General features: G+C 37.9%; 1 protein-coding gene across 1 annotated transcript; it reads right to left on the reverse strand.

Moving 5' to 3' along the window:
* Positions 1-2,893: 2,893 nt before the first annotated feature.
* On the reverse strand, positions 2,894-15,022 carry STARD3NL (STARD3 N-terminal like; the record flags this gene model as incomplete). Its single annotated transcript, XM_080339973.1, has 7 exons — positions 2,894-2,946; positions 5,919-6,017; positions 8,613-8,730; positions 8,831-8,884; positions 10,585-10,662; positions 12,641-12,718; positions 14,798-15,022. The coding sequence occupies 7 exons, from the start codon at positions 15,020-15,022 to the stop codon at positions 2,894-2,896; spliced, it is 705 nt and encodes a 234-aa protein (XP_080196099.1).
* Between the last annotated feature and the right edge of the window lie 2,104 nt (positions 15,023-17,126).

Raw genomic sequence — 17,126 nt, forward strand, 5'->3', positions numbered from 1 at the left:
ATAGCGATAAATCATTGATCAACACAAATGACAGCCAGCTAATGCTATCAGTTTGGTCAGCAGCCTGCTGCATTTGGAGGGTTTGAGGTTTTTTTTCTTTTTAGATTCTTCACTCCTGTCTGCTTCTTGAAACAAGACTGATTTCAAATCTTATTTTCAAGCCCAATAAAAAGCAAACCCAACACATTACAAACAGCACACAGCCACATTTTCTGCATTTACAACAGTTCACAGATTCAGCTTTTCAAAACCAGAAAACTTCAGGGTGAGATGCTTTCTTGCCAGCTTGTTCAATTACTCAAATCAACTCAATTACTACTCATGACTCAAAGGAAAATAGAATAATTGGATGAAAAGAAGTTCTCTAGGCCTGACATACATTAGTTCAGCTGAGTTAAATGCTCACACTCAACTTTAGATTCTGCTATTATTTTGTTGTTTTTCTGAGCACAACTTGTACCACCAAAAATAAATAAGCTTTGAGAAATCTATTGTGACAGCCAGTATTGTACTGTCCCCAAATCTCAGCAAGCCAGATGCATAGTCATTCCTCTCCAGCTCCCTCTTTCCAGTTAAAACCTAGCTGGGTTCAATCACACTACTTCATTTCAAAAATCATCTACCTGCTGCCACAGGACCACTCTAGTTGACACCAAAATGAGCCGTGATTGCTCTTCAAATGCAATTCTCAGTCCCTGAGAGCCCATGTTGCTCCTCAAGGCAGAAGAGAGATATTTCTAAAGCTGCTTAAATGCAGCTCTTGCAGACTTCAAGAGTATCACTTCCAACTCCACCTCTTCCTCTCCCCTTGTGCTGTCCCCAGAATGGTCTTTATTTGATGCCATAGCCTTAACTCCAACAGGACAACTAAACAAGTGATCATGTTACTGATGCAAGCCCACTTTTAGTAACCGATCTCCCCATCCACTTGCACTGAACAGTAAGTACTGGCTCAAGGAAAAGCTGTGACCGGAAGAGTCACCCACAGACCATCCTGTCTTTTCCCTACTATGCTTCTGTTCCACAGCAATGGAAATATTACAAAGCAATATAGTCCATATGTGTGAGTTAACATGGTACTTACTACTTGCTGCGTGGCTTGCCAATAAAACCTAATGGCTATACAAGGAAAGCTACAATGCTTACATTCCCTTTTAGGTAGGAATTAGGTGTTACCCAAAACTTTTTTGATCAAGCATCAGAAAATGCCTAAGATCTGTATCTGAAAATAAGTATCTTCAACACTTAAATAGAATGACTGACTGGCTTCCTTTTACTACTGTTGTAATGTAAAGGCTCACTCCAGTTTCTTCCTTGACCCTGAAATAACATCCACCGCCAGTACAGGAATGGGAACCAAGTTATTTCAAACAACTCCTTGTGCCCTTTTGATATCACGCATGCAACAAAAAAAATTATGTTCTACTAACACTGCATCCCTACAGGCAACCAAATGACACTGTAACACATTTTGCACAACACCTATGTAAACTGGAATCCTCATTGCCTCACAAGAAATAAAGGAGTGGTACGTGCAGATTTTAAGTTGATAATGCAACAAAATACCATAATGTATCACCCATGTTTTAACATTTTTATTTTAGAAAGTGAACATATCCATTAAAAAAGAAAATGCATGGAGTTAAAAAAAGTAAACATAAAACTAATGACAAATTTGCAATAACATAAAATAATTTTACCTAGCAAGTCCCAACAATCATTAAATATACTTCCACTGTGGAGAAGTTTTACTTCATTATATTACCAGTCTCTCGATTAGGTACACAAGACAACACTTTTCAGTAATTATCTAGTCATTAGAAGATCAACTTCAGGAATCGCTGAATAATAATACATCATGGACAAATATTTTCATACCACCTTGGAGGCAACCTAATATACATATGTCAACAAGGAACATCTTCGTGAGGTATTACAGTACATGGGAACCATTCCCTTTGCTTTCCAATGGACAAATTCTCCCGTCAGCAGCTCCACCAGCAAGTCTGCCACAGACTCTCTTGCCAGTTTCCAAACGCCAAGAACTTCCCTCAGAGATTTTCTTCCTGTAACAGATCACACAAGTCAGGTTGAATGAAGACACAAGACAAGACAACAGATCTTGAAAATGGGGAGGCTGACAAGGTCACCTACTCTTCCAGACACGCACTAGACTGTTTCAAATCAGAAGCTTCAGCTTCTCAAGAACATTTAATACCTCCCCTATCTTGAGCTCTGCCACGTGTGGTGAAGACAAAGCATGGGGCATGATAATTCCAAAAGTAAATGAAGCGATTTCCAAAATAAGGAAATCATGTCTCATATTTAACTGACGTACACTACAAAAATCTTAAGATGCAGCTGCTCCAATGTAACCCATTTGTAGTATTTAACAGACTGAGGGGAAATATTGAAGTAATTTTGCCCATGCAATCTCCAAGATGAGTATATTTGTCCTAGACCTAGACTAAAAGAAAATTTCTTCCTAGCACTCTTGCATTGCCATCTCCAAAGAAATATGTCTCCCCACTTCCAAGATAAGGAGCTTTTACATAGCTGGTCCACCACTGTCCTTTCCCGAACAGATAAACAAATAAACGCTGGAAGTTTTCCATCCTGAGCCTGCAGCCTTTTACACTGTACTCCAGAACAGCGCTCTCAGACCCTGAGCCTGGCTTAACCAGAACTCAGCAGCAGAGGAGCCCAACTACAGGCTCTCAAGAGCCTGGCAGGATTTCCTACTTGAAGGCTGCTAAGACAGACAGAATTAGTTCAAAGATGATGAACTCTTAAGAGTTGGCCCACTGTTCAAATTATTTGGGAAGGAAATAAAAACTATTTTTAGGAATATCCAGGTTCTGTGCAAAGGAACTTACCTGCTTTTTCATATTTGCTATACAACTGGTTTTTCACTGTCTTGTTTTTCTTCAGAGTCTTCATCAGATCCTGAAAAGGAAGACAGGAATCAGTTGGGAAACGAATTAAAATAAGAAAGAGTCAGGCCACCACTGGTAATGCCTTATCAAAAGACAATTCAAAGCAACTAGTTTCCATAGAAATATTTTGCGTTTATTTTAGATTCCTCATCTTTTGGGATGTTTCAAACTGAAGGGCTTTTTAACAATTATCAAACCCAAAACCTAGCACTTGGCTTATTCTTGAAACACCTACCCTGTCAACAGATTCAGTTAGCAAGTCAGATTCAAGTTTTCACTAGAACATGCTCAGGACAATTAACTCCATATTTGCTGACTGACAAGCAGATTTTCCCACTTGCTGCATCCTGCCCTTTGGAAGAAAACTTCAGAAGGCACTTTCAGAGCCAACAGAAATAGTGCTTTACAAATTAATAATGTCTGTATCTAGTATTCCAGCAAGAGACTCTCTCGCTCTAAGCCAGCAAGCAAACAGCTCCCTCCGCCTCTCCCTGTGCAGTTCTCTTCTCCTCGTCCCCCTGCCTGCCCTCAGCTCCCTGCTGTGACAAAGACCTGGAAGATCCCAGAAGGAAAGCTTCACTGGTCACAGGGCTGCGTGCCCAGAGACACTCCTGCTGGAGGCACCGCTTTGCAGAAGGCAGCTCCATGGGTCAGTCGTCTCAGGGAGAGCAAGAAGATCCCAAGCAAGCAGGGTGAGGAGCACCAGCCTGCAGCTCCGGAGCTCTGATCCAAGCCACGGATGGCTCTGCCCACACCCGAGGTGGCAGCCGGTCCTCACAGCAGTCAGCCCTTGTCAGGGACGATTGAGGAAATTACCAGCCCATGCATTTCACCATAAATGTTTTGGGTAGTTTACATGAGTTTTACATGATTGCAAAAAAGTAAAGAAGTGTCTTTGATAAAATGTCTGGGCGACTTATTTTGGCTTTTGCCATCAATTTAAAGCTGAACTATGGACCCGTATTCTCACGCACAAAAAAATAAAGACAAAGGTGTTAAGTGGTTTTTTTGGTCAAACTACTCTGAAGTTCTTTCCTTTCTTGGAATATTATACCTGCCTTTCACTTTGAAGCTCAAATTGTACAGAAAGTTTAGAAATTTATTCTTTCCAGGCTGATTTTCCACTTGGTACGTCCAGAATGATTACTTGGAAAGCAAGTCTAATGTTCATGATGAAGGGTCATGAAGGGCCATATAAAGAAGTGGATGGAAAAGGGTATGGCCCTGGACACGTACATCTTCAAGGAAGACATCAAAGGATAAATATGCTGCAAATTCCAACAGAGCCCATTTTAAATGTCACCTCCTGACAGCAAGGATTTGTTTTTAGAGGAATTTATTCCTATCTGCATGATCAGGGGGAATAGTTTATCTCTAAGTATTTTTCCAATCAATACGTAAGGTAAGTAAACCAAAAATTATCGTCTTAGAACACTCTCTAATTTGCCTTATCTGAAATAAATGCAGAATTTTGAAGAATATATCTTTACTTGTGAGATTTTTTTTCTGTATATCATCTAACAGTTTCAGAATACTTTGCAGCTACTAGTGTCTATATGTTTTAGCTTGAATATATTAATTTGATTATTTCTTTTGCTTCTCATACCCATAAAGGAATGCTTAAACTAATTAACTTGGCATTTAGGGCAGACAAGGAGAAGGCACATGAGCTGTTACTGAAACCCAAGTGACAAGCAGCCATTCAATAAGCTGACACAATAAGTGGTAGCACAATCATATACCTGTAGTCACCACACGCATGCTGAGGCACAACAGCCCACTGCACGTGCAACACCCACTCAGCCAAACTGCCACGCAAAGCATGTTTGCTCCACTTACACATCCTCTTACACTGTATGTTCTGTTGCCAAAAATATCCCAAGCTGAATTCAACATAATACTTCCAATCATTATTTCTCAAAACAGACTCACAGCTTTAACTAAAATATGTTTTCATTTTGAATTGTTATACTCAACGCCGTATTAATGCTTCGCCATCCCTAGATGGAGCTCTAACGCATTCATTATGCCAAGATGCTCAGCAACCATAGAGACAACCATTCAACTGAAAAACATCAACATGTATCACTCCACAATGCAAAACAGGCAAACGTATCAGGAGCAATTAGCAGATATTATTTTAAATATCTTGCATAATATGGCACATCTTTACAGAAGAGATTCACATTTTATGGTAAAAAGACTGACGTGGGATTTGAAGGTTCACGCTGTATCCTCAAATAACTCAAATCTACTCAGCCCTTAAATAAATTACTTATTTCCTTGAAATCACTGCAAACACATTCTAAAATCTTGCAGTATTTCCATTTATTATTTGCTTACGTGGCTCATAACTCAACTAGAACAAAGCACATGATATGCAGAGTTAAGATGGAATTAACACTTGCCCCCAGTTCAATGTACGCACACAGCTAGCCTTTTTATACAGAGAGGGCTTTTTCTTTTTGCTATGAGACAGAAAAAGAGCCTCTGACTGAAATTTCAGTTTGCTTTAGAGCAGTTTCAGGTTCACTGTCTACCCCAAGATACTGTAAAGCACCAAGTTCAGGCTGGATTTAATAGTGCATTGCAATGCAAACACTATTGCTAGCGGATAAGAGGTGACATAATATTTCAAGTTGGAAGGGATCCATAGGGATCATCGATGGAAGAAACAAACAATAACCGTCTCCTTTCAGTTGCAGTACCATGTTCTTTCAGATTTACGTTGCTTTTAAAACCTTTGGGGCATGTCACAAGCCCCATTAACTATGCATATTGTAATTCAACTGATAGGTAGTAACTAAAATGAATTACTGAATAAAAAGAGTCTTTCGTTTTAGGATTGTAAAGTACACTTTTCATTTAAAAAGGGGAATACTTTTCCCTTCACTCTTCCCTCGCTTTACACCCTGAGGGAGGAGAAATATGCAGGAGTTTAATGTCAATATGAAAAATCATTCACTATGTGAACGCAACTACCTGCTACAGATTCAGGAGGAGAATAGAACTGCCCATCAGAGAGGACTCCTGGGTGAAGAAGAGCTGCTCGTTCAGAAGCATCCTGTGCTATCAAAAATCCTAAAAGAAATAATTATAATTAAAAAAACAAACAACAAAACAAAATACAAATCCTTAATGCTATCACATAGCATCTTAAAGATCAAGTAATGATGAAGAATCTTGAAGACTGATGTGTCGTATTAGCGTCCCTAACAAGTTCTATCAAAAAATAGCTCACAAAAAGGCAAACTGTGAATTTAACATTTCTGTCTTACGCATAACTTCAGGCAGCTAAGGAGACACACTCCAGCAAAACTGAGGTACTGTATACATGAATTAAAGAATCCTTCCTTCTAATCTGTTCATCAGTATCCACTGGCTAACTAAAACTCTGAAATATATATTTTTTTTATCATTGAGCTGCAACACATAACCAAATGAATTATTTTCTTACTTTGTCACTATAAGAGTCCTCATTAATGGCTTGCTTGCACTTATCTCTCTCGACATAGGTAGTTATTCCAACCTTTAACTCCTTTTAGATGAAACCTCCAGTTTCATCTAAAATCAGGAAAGTGATTGGGAAATGACATGGGGCTTTTCTGGTGTGTTTAATACAGGATAGAAACCAAAAAGGGTTGGGAGAGAAAGTAATTCATCTCATCCTTGCTGCCATCAACAGGTCTTCTGATAATAACAGGGCAGAGATGGCATTTTGGGTCAACATACGGCTATTAACTTCCATCCTTTACTATCTGTCACATGAAGACTGATGGGGAAAACAAAGAAAACTTTTACGTTTTACTGAATCAGGAGAGCTACCTGAGGTAGACAGCAGTTCTTAAAACAACACTTCACAACTCAAAATACTATTTCTTCATTTCATTTTAGTTTATTAACTAGTTCTGTTTTATTAACAAGTTGGACTTGATGATCTTAAAGGTCTTTTTCAACCTAAATGATTCTATGATTCTGTTATTCTATGAAGTCTCCACAGGAGACAACTATTTTACTTCTGTTTCCACTATGTCAAAAAGAGGAATGTCAGTCTCCATACTTAACAAGTCATGAGATACTAGAAGACATATACCGGGTGGATTTTAGGGTTAAATTCTGCTCACAGAAGGAAACTTCTAGAGCTGGAAATTTTCAGTGGAAAGACAGTTTAGTGTGGGGTTTTTTGTTATTTTGGTTTAGTGTTGTGTCGGGGTTTTGGTTTGGTTTTTTTTTTGCTGTTTTGTGATTAAACAAAACACAAAACCAATCCAATCACCACCAAACAAACAAAACCCAGTAAGGTTTCCACTCCCATGAAAGACAGGAGAGAAAAATACCTGGTCAAAAATAAAAAACTATTAAAATCTGGCTTCATTATCTGCCTAGATTTAAGAGCAAATAAGGCACTATGTAAGTACCACCACACAATACAACCATGCCTAACTTTTGTCTGACTTAATTGCTTAAAACCAGCATTTTCCAGCGAAACCCCGTCTTTTTGGCATATATGCAAAGTTCAAATTAAAAGCACATACTTCTGAATAAATACCATCGATTTCAAGGAATGAAGAAAAAGAAAGTATCTTTACCTATAATATCTCAGTTTTATGAATACGATCATCAAGTATTTATATGTGTATGTATCAAATGCTTTGTCCATGAATATTCACTATAAAACATGTAAACGTCTCTGGATTGGTTAGATTTCTATCTTTTGAGATAAAGGTGTGATGCAGCTGTATCTCCACACTGTACCCCCCCCTTCAAAGAAAAAGGTATCCCAAGTTTCTGTTTCTTTAGGCAAAACCCAATGTACTCATTCAATCAACTTCTTTCTTGGAGTGGTGGAAAAGATGACAGAAGGGGCCGAAACAGAAAGACCACATTTCAGAGTGCTAAAAAAATTGAGTAATCCATGCCCATGTAAAGTTTTCATTTTTAAGTAACAGGCAACTATGCCCTTCCAACAGAGTTTCAGACTGCATTTCAGATAGTGATGAACAAACAACAGGTTCACTGTACAGTTACTCTCCTGCTGTTGATACTAACAAAACATCTGTAGGAGAAATCTATGCTTCCTCTTCCTCACCACTCAAGCAATATTCTCTTTCAACTAAATCAGTGGGTTTCCTCCATTTAGTTGAGTACACTGAGCATCAGATGACCTGCTGCCTCATCTTGAAGAGGCTGAAATTCATACTTGTTCTGGTTTCATTCTGTCTGTGCATGAAGCAGACTCTCCACAGTACTGCTTTGCTTTCCCTTTTCCACCTCAAAAGAAAAGTTAGTGACATGGAGCTGGTTATTGTGCCTACTCTTCCTAAAAGAGGAACCAGCAACTTAATCTATGTATTATGTGCCCCCCCAAAAAATTTAGAAGCACAAGTCACTTAAATTTTCATGTCTTAAGGATACAAAATTATATACGTTCCTGAGTGCTTGACAAATTACTTATCTGGCCCTTGTAACTGTTAACTTTGCCTCCTTAAATTCATTAAAAACCTAGTTTGTTGAAGGCACATGTTTCTTTTTAGAAAAAGAAAAATCAAGCCATATGATTTAATTTTTCCCACAGCTCTTCAAACTTTGAGAAGCTAAAAGAAACGTTCTTCTGCCAGATAACACAGGATCAAATGTTGTCAAATGCAGTGACTGAAGGGAAAACCAAAAGCTTACTGTTCTCTTCTTCAGCTTCTTGTGGTAACACTTTAAAGTCCAAGAACCAAGTTTCAATCCAGGCCAGTATGAAGGATATGATGGGTAGCACGTAGCCAAAAGCACCCTGTGAGAACAGCTTGAAGGAAACAAAACAAAAAAAAAATCCAAAAATTACCCAGTAGAATCTCACTTTCAAGAAAACAACAAAGTAAAACAAACGTGATTAGAATATGTACCTGGGAAATAATCACTTTTGCTAATAAAAAGGCACTGGTCACTGCTGTTGTAAACTGAAAGAGACAGGGTAAAAACAGTTAAGACTAATAACTGGATTTACTTTCTCATTTCTGCCATTATCTATCAGTTACGATTTTAAATATTTACTAACAACAGCAAGATAATAGATTAATAAAAACATATTGGGTATGACAGAATTCAAGTACTATTATAATAATCTTCTCAATATAAGTAACTTTTAATACAGACATGTCCAAATGTTGAATTCCACATAACACATAGGCAGTATAGACGTTGCACAGATGCTGTTATATAAATTGAAATACTACTGTAGAAGGAAGATGCAATACATTGTTCATCATCTACCTATGTATTTGGGAAAAAGCAAACAGCAATTGCTCCAAAAGCTTTTTACTACCATCCAAATCCAAAGATCCACTTCAAATGACAAAACATCTTTGCATGAGTAAATTTGAACTAATATGTAAATTCACGTAATGAGATTGTGTAAAATGAATCACTTTGAAGACTTGATGTTCCCTGACATGTAAAAAACGGTAGGCTGCATAAAACACTCGATTAAAAAAAAAAAAAGCAGTGGACAAGTCCTGTTCCCTTAAGCAATGCTTCTAAGTGCATTTGTGTACAGCAATACTTTAAATAATAGCAGAACCCAACTAGCTTCTGTTAAGCACAGGCAGGATTTTAAGATTACTGGTTTCTGCAAAACTTTCAGTGAAGTTTTATATATCTGGTTTTTACCACTGTGATGGGTTCACTCTCAGCACCTCTCAACCAACAGCATCAGGTTGGAGGATGTTATTGGAAGAAATACTCTGAAGGTACACAACTAAGAGTAAGGGATTCTGACAGGCATGCACTTAAAAATAAACACAGAGCAGCTGTTATATTATGCATGTGTTTGTGCCATGCTAATAATACAATTAAAAAACCCCATGATATGTAATCTCAGACTACTAAACAAACTGTATGCTGCTTACTTGAAGAAAATTATAAATGAAAACATTCTACATGCACCTATCAGAGTGTAAGGGGAAAAAAAGTCTAAGATTTCCAAATGTACCAAGCCAGCAATGTAGCTATCGTTTTACAATCTATAGTACTAACTGGTAGAAATATGAATTTGTCATCAGGTTATGCATCCTTTCTCATCTACACAGGACAGCTGCATAGAAGATGTTTGGTCCAAACCACTGAAAAAAATTATCATTACCCATAGTTGCCAAGAATTTATTTTCTAAGAAGGGATGCATATTCAACATTTTGTATGGGAGCATGAAGCAATACAAGTGCTACTGCTCAATGGCTGGCACCTAAAACTAAAAAGCCTGGAATGTGGGAGTTAATGGACAGCTGGATCTCTGGTACAATAACACCAATTCTTCTTTTTGAAATACAGATCACAATTTCATGTGCAAATATATTTCAAACATCGATTAACAAGTCAGATGTAACAAGTGGTTACGATTAGCCATCCATACTGGATTCAAAATAAGTCTTTGATTTGTATTAACATGATACCTAATAAGGGACCACACCCACTCTGCTATTAAATTCTTGTCTTTAGGCTGAAAATCTTCCAGAACAGAAGTTTTTAATCTGTTACTGTACAGCAAATTTTTATATATAGCATCAAGATGATTCTTAACATACCAGCGTTAAGAGGCATCTAAAATTTTTTTCTGTTTGGTCCATTCTAGTTAAAACTGCATTATGCTTGGCTACTACTCACAGCTATTGCCCACCAATGGCGCAGTCTGCACATTGCATATGCAAGTATTAACACCTTAAATCGAAAGACTGCCAGTAGCTATAGAGAAAGGAAAAAAATATTTGTTGGTTAATTCAGAACAAAGAAGAACCACAAGATTCTCAGCTCACTGAAAATACTAACTGCTTACAAAACAACTTAAAACAGGGCAATCTAAGTTCTGCTGTCGAGAAACAAATTGGAATGTATGCTTATAAACCAGAAACAGAACATAATCTCCCATTTGTAAAGCTAATGGCACTACTCAGCCTATGCCTATGTAGGCTCAAATATGCAAGCATGTGCAATTCCACAAGTAAGTTAGAAACATAAGCAAGCTACACAAAGGATGTTCACCATCATTTTACCCGACCAGAATCTAGGCAGCTAAATCTAGATGCAGTTAATCCAGCAAATACCTTGAGCATCACTTTGCATCCCACTAATCTTAGTGGCATGCTGCTGCACAAGAATGTAATTAAAAAAAACTATAAAAACTTCACAAATGCAACTGCAAAATGGGAAGAGTTTTTAAAAACAATTTTCTACTTACTGTATTTTTAGCATTTATTGACATATTAGTGCTGCAATAATCAATTATTCTTTATGGAGATACCTGCAGAAGCAAGCCATTCCAAAAATTTTGCAGTAAAGAAAGCTAAGTTACAGTATTTCTAGGGCAGAAAATGAAATTAGTAGCTGACAGATGAGAGTTCTGAGTCAGAGACCCTAGCCCTCATTTGCCTCCAACTGTTAAAAGATGTGTTCAGAATCTAAAAAATGTGAAACACTTAAAACAGAATAGAAATCAAGGACAGACATGGCCAGAGGTACACTGAACCCATTTAATCTCATGCAAATATATATGTTCTTGTGATGTGTAGCAGAAACACAAGAAATCCTGTATTAGCCCACAAATAATTTTGCAAAATTCAATCACATACTTCCGTTCCCAGAAAAAAAAAAGTCTATTATTTTGTACTACATGTTTTTAACCGTTGGTTGAACTACAGGGCAAAATAATTTCCAGGGCATCAACATTTACAGGTAACATTTTTTACTTTCTGCGGTAAGGTATATATCAGGGAGAACCTGACAGCAAATTAATTATGGGAGAGAAAGCAAGAAGCAGCATAGTTTGCTAGCATATGAAGGTCTTGTGTCCAGTATCTCATTCCATTTGACACAGTACATGGTCCAATACAGAAGCAAGGACAGGTTTTTACCCTAGTTTCAAAGAGACATTCTGGATAGAGTCATCAATATAAAATGACTGATACCAAACCAATTCACCTCTGCCAGGCAAACAAGATCTGGTAGAATTAATGATCTTGTAAAAACATGGGGCCCTTTAGAAGAACTGTAAAGAAACGGCTTTTATTTAGACATCAGTAACGTGGTCCATGCAGTGCAAAATGCATTGCAACTACAGAGTTACAGCCTTGCTGAAAGGCAAATTTCCTAATGGAGTAGGAGTTCATCCCATGTGCTTAAGGTGCTTATACATAGTAAAGGAGAATTGTACCTCATGTCATCTGGTTTTAGTAGAACATTAAAAAATCCTGATTGAGTTAAAACACAGAAATCTGAAAAAAAAAAGACTTATACAGGCCAACCTGAGAATAAGTCTTTCCTCACTGCAACTGACTTATTTCTGTGGGAGGACAAAAATGCCAGTTTAAACAAAAAGATTTTACAGCTGCATAACTATTGGGATTGTTCTTTCTTAATGAATTATCTTTACATTGCATCACTCTCATATTCTTGATTGAATTTTTCATCTGCTCTTCCACCACCCCCAAAGCAGAAGATGCAATTTAGGTGTGCCTAAGCATCTCTATCCTCAGGCTCCACGAGCCTGCTGCCAAAGCAGGACTGGGCAACTCCTAGATGGGTGAAATCTGGCACAAGTCCTTCTGGTTTAAATTACCAATAAAAGATCAACCCTTTCACAGGACTCAAACTAGAGAACATACTTGGAAGAAGGAATGTTGAAAATCTATAATTTTTGTCTTTTTTTTTTTTAAAGAACACTTACAAATATATCAAAATATGAAGAAGAGTAGTCATATTGTAGGACTTCTTTCTCTAAGGTAGTCTCAATGCCTCCTTTTACCTGCAAAGAAAAAACACCACACACAGCTTTAGAGCAGAAGTTACTGAAGCCAAAATCCACATAAATCTGAAAGATGAAATTAACAGTTCCCCACTGATGTACAAAACGATCATAAACTAAGTACAGAGGACATATATGCTAAGAATATAAATTTCAAGTTTAGTGTCCTTAATTGTTTTTCATGACTACATATAATTTTCAAAGTGAAAACATTTATGATTATGAGCTAGCCTGTGCAAGCTGTATTTCAGAGTGCATCAAAATAAAAGCAAACAAGTTGTTGAGGGAGGAATAAATGATTAAAAGTAAGGTCTGTTACACAAATTCAGAGCATTTTATATCTCATAAGGAGGATCAAAAGAGTTGGTCAAAAAGCCACCCAGAAACAAAACAGTCATTGAATTCATACTCCATATCTTTTCCTTATCAGCATACACACACTTTGTTTCAAGAGGGCAAAAGAAGCCACTGTAAAAAACATTGAAGCTGCAACTATTAGACCATTCTCCCACAAATAACTAACGCCCAAGTTTAATTCTTTGCAGGATTCAAAACTACTTCATCCTTGGCAACTGTGTTCCTTTCCAACGGAATGACTCACCACTTTCCTGTTCAAACTGGGTTAGTAAGAAAACAATTTAGGATGTATTGGGTCAGAGGATAAGAGAAGCATACATCTGAGATGGGAGCGAAAAACCTTAGTGTCCACATCCTATTGTTTTTAATATTAGATTAAATAAGCATTGCATGAAATAGTTATGTAAAGCACTGGAAAACAACAACAACAGAAGGCTTTAATATTGAGTTTTACTATTGTCATCCTTTCAAAGAAAGCAGGTACCAAAGCACGCCAGTAACATGTCCTCACCATCTCAAAGCAATACAGTCTAGACACTTCCAAATGTCTCCCAACTATAGTGCTGGACTGCCTATGCACTCCAACCCCAAATTTCTTCTATTTCTTCTCCTCTCCCACCCCTCTACAGTCACCTGACAAAAAACTCTCTAAATATAGCTTCCCCTTGGTTCCTCTACAGCATCAGGTGTGATCAAATGTTTCCAGCATAAATAAGGAAGATCAGCTTCCCCTCTGCCAAGCTGTTCACTGTGCGGCTGCATGAGCACTGTGTTAACATAAAGATGAAGAGAGAACCACGACAGCCTTGATTTAGGGTTTGCTTGAACTGTCACAAAATCACTCCCTGAAGTGTTTAAAAATAAATTATACCTAAGCACACTGGATAACAGCAACAAAGGGAAAACAATACTTACAGGAACTCTGGCAGTAATTGTGAAGTCCTATTACTTATGTACCAGATATGGACAGTCCTAACACAGTACTATTTGACTTACCAATGAATAAAACTTAATTTAAAAACCAAAATAAAACAAAACTAACCATGCATCAGATCCCAGATTTCAAATGATGAATTCTAATATTATGACTTCGGAAGACAAAGAACTGGTTTTCATTCCTGATGACATTTGGCAGTGTAAGACTTGTTTGTAATATATTATCCTCAAAATGAAGCTTTTCAGAAAAAAAAAAAAAACCTGCTAAGATCTTGAGGTTCTGTTATGCTGCAGCATTCAAAATGAAACACCATGAGTTGGTAGCATTTTCTATAGGGGGTCTTTAATATTCTGAAAGTGCTAATCTGAAAATCTGTACTCTGAGTCTCTCACAAGAGAATCAAACCCAGACCCTGCTCCTCTTAGTTGAACAAGCAGTTGAGAAACTGGCCTAAACAAAGAAACTCATCAGAACACTATGCTGCTTTTCTGAGACAAGCTAACATTATGTACCAGATACAACCATCTTCCCACCTAGAGAGACAATAGAAGTCTAGCCCCAAAATTACAGCATTCAGACAAGCAAAGTCTGCTTTCTAAAATAAAATCAGAAAGTGTATTTTTCACTATATTAATGAACTACTTCAACAGTCAGCTCCTGAAACTTCATAATGTCAGATCAATAACCAAGGTTATAATTTGAGACAGAAGAGGGTAACTTAATAACCATTCCTGAAGTGAATAAATAAATTAATAAAGTCTAAAGGCACTGAAAAGAAAACTCACATTTAATTCTATTATCCACAGCAAGGTTATGAATAAGAGATCAAATGTAACAAACAGACAGAAAGTCCTTCTGACATCCGATATGCCTTTCTTCTCTCTGCCTTCATATGACTCAATTCTTGCCATCAGATGCGTTGGGTTGATGGAGGGGACATCCCGCAAGGGAGGACAGGATTCCACACTGCTACTGTGAGCATTTTCTGCATCACCTGGCACCCGATTCATCCTGGGTCTGCTTAGAGTGGTCTTCTTCCAGTTTCACCATCACTAGACGGCTGATCCATATAGGAAGAATGTCTAAACAAACAAACAAAACCAAAACACATTAGTCACCAAAATCCCAGAATTCCAGTAGGTAATTTCATCTTATCATCTAAGTTCTCTTTTTGCTAAACTGACAACTAAGATAATTTGGCAAGTAGGCTCTAAAAATTGTTTCTAAAATATATCTAGGCTATTCATCTCTCAAAGGACTTGTGAAACAAGAGAATTAATGTTCAATTAGACTGGTGGGAATAAGGGAGCACTGTCTAGATTTAGAAGGCTCCATTCTCCATGTTGTTAAGAGTGAGATCATTAAATGGCAATCAATAAAAAGCATGACACTGTGCATCTTTAAGGTTTACAATTCTGGTTTAAATACTATCAATAGGAAGCCAACGTAAATGAAGTTCCACACACAGTTCCTCAAAAATGGCAGTGTTAGCTACCAGCATATCTAGACTTAACACAATCAAAAGATTAAATGTGCATTAAAAACCCTAAGTAGTGTTGTAATCATCCTATAAATCAAGTAATTGCTCTATAGGTAAGTTCAGCTGCTATGACAACTTACATTGCCAGACAGGCTCTCCCTGAAAAAACTGTATGCAACCCAGTGGTTAAAATCTTAAATCTCTTCTGATTATAATGCTTAAAAAAAGAGTCAAATTTCTTATAAAACTGGAGCAGTTTGATGCACGATTCACTACATTACTCCATGAGAACCTTTTTTCCAATTAAAGCTTCTAGAAAGAGTTGATTAAGAGTGTCACAAAAATGTCAAGGAAATGCAAAAAACCTCTAATTTTATGCAAAATACTAAGAAGATGAAGCTATACAACCTGCAATACAAATCACATCATCCAAGCTTCTCTAATGCTGGGCAATAACTTCTTGAGATACAAGAACGAAACTTTGTCCCTTCCTGTGTGGCCTGTCTTTCAACAAATCGCAAAACAGCAAGAGAAACGCTTCCCATTCTTCTATTTGAACAGTGTTTCAACTCCCAAGTCTGCAAAATCACAGCCCGTGCCCAAGCACCACAGGGGATCTGTAACATAGTGTCCTGGTTTTGTTAAAAACAAGACAAGTTTCTCTTTTAGTGAATTTTCCTTTCAGCTAAAGTCTTCTTAGTAACTGCACTTTTCTGAAAGCTAGATACATGTTTTGGAACACATAGCAATGCAATGCAAGGTCGCTGATAAGGATGCCGGGACTTTCAAGATTGGTTTTGTATATTTTGTAATATTTTCTCTATTTTATTAGTAGCATTAGTAAAACATTTTTAATTTTTCCAACTCTCTCTCTCTCTTTGCTCCTTCTTGGCCTTCCAATCACCTGTACTTAGTGGGAAAGGGAGGGTGAGGCTAAAGGGGAAATGGGGGTGGGGGGATAACGAAAGATCTGCCACGGTTTGTTGTCACCCCATAATCAAACCTTGACACATACCGCCAGGCAAACACGAGGGTACAATGACACAGGGGAAAAGGAAAGCTGGGGCAGGGAGGAAAGGGCACGCCAGCTGGGGATGGCCAATGTCTAGGTCAAGTCACACATGCAGCCTTCAAGTAGCTCAAAGTCCACTTTTCTTGGGCAACGTCATGAGAACAGTAACAGACCCACACTGAAACAGAAACCACCTTGTCAGCTGAGTCTCTGCCTGCAGGGAACAGGCGATCTGAGGCAAACCACGCCGTTATCAATCACTGTCGCATTCTGGCATCTGGCTGTGGGCCAAGCCAAGCACAAGCACAGGCAGGCTCCTGCCATCCTGCTCCTGCCTGGCAATTAACCCCAGGATGCTCCTGCCCATGGCTTTCCAAAGCCAACCCAAGGTATATGTGTTACAGTTCTCTATCATAAGCCATGGGACTAGGAAAGCCATCAGGCCTGTTGCTGGGCCTAATCTCTCTTAAAGGGGTGCTAGCAGAGTCCACATGACCAGATGTCCTGGTTTTGTTAAAAACAAGTTTCACTTTTAGTGAATTCGCCTGTCAGCTAAAGCTTTCATATTAGCTGCATTTTCCTGGAGAACCAGATACATGTTTTGGTAAACATAGCAATGGAA

The sequence above is a fragment of the Nesoenas mayeri genome (assembly GCF_963082525.1).
Source record: "Nesoenas mayeri genome assembly, chromosome: 2".
In the NCBI taxonomy this organism is placed as follows: domain Eukaryota; kingdom Metazoa; phylum Chordata; class Aves; order Columbiformes; family Columbidae; genus Nesoenas; species Nesoenas mayeri.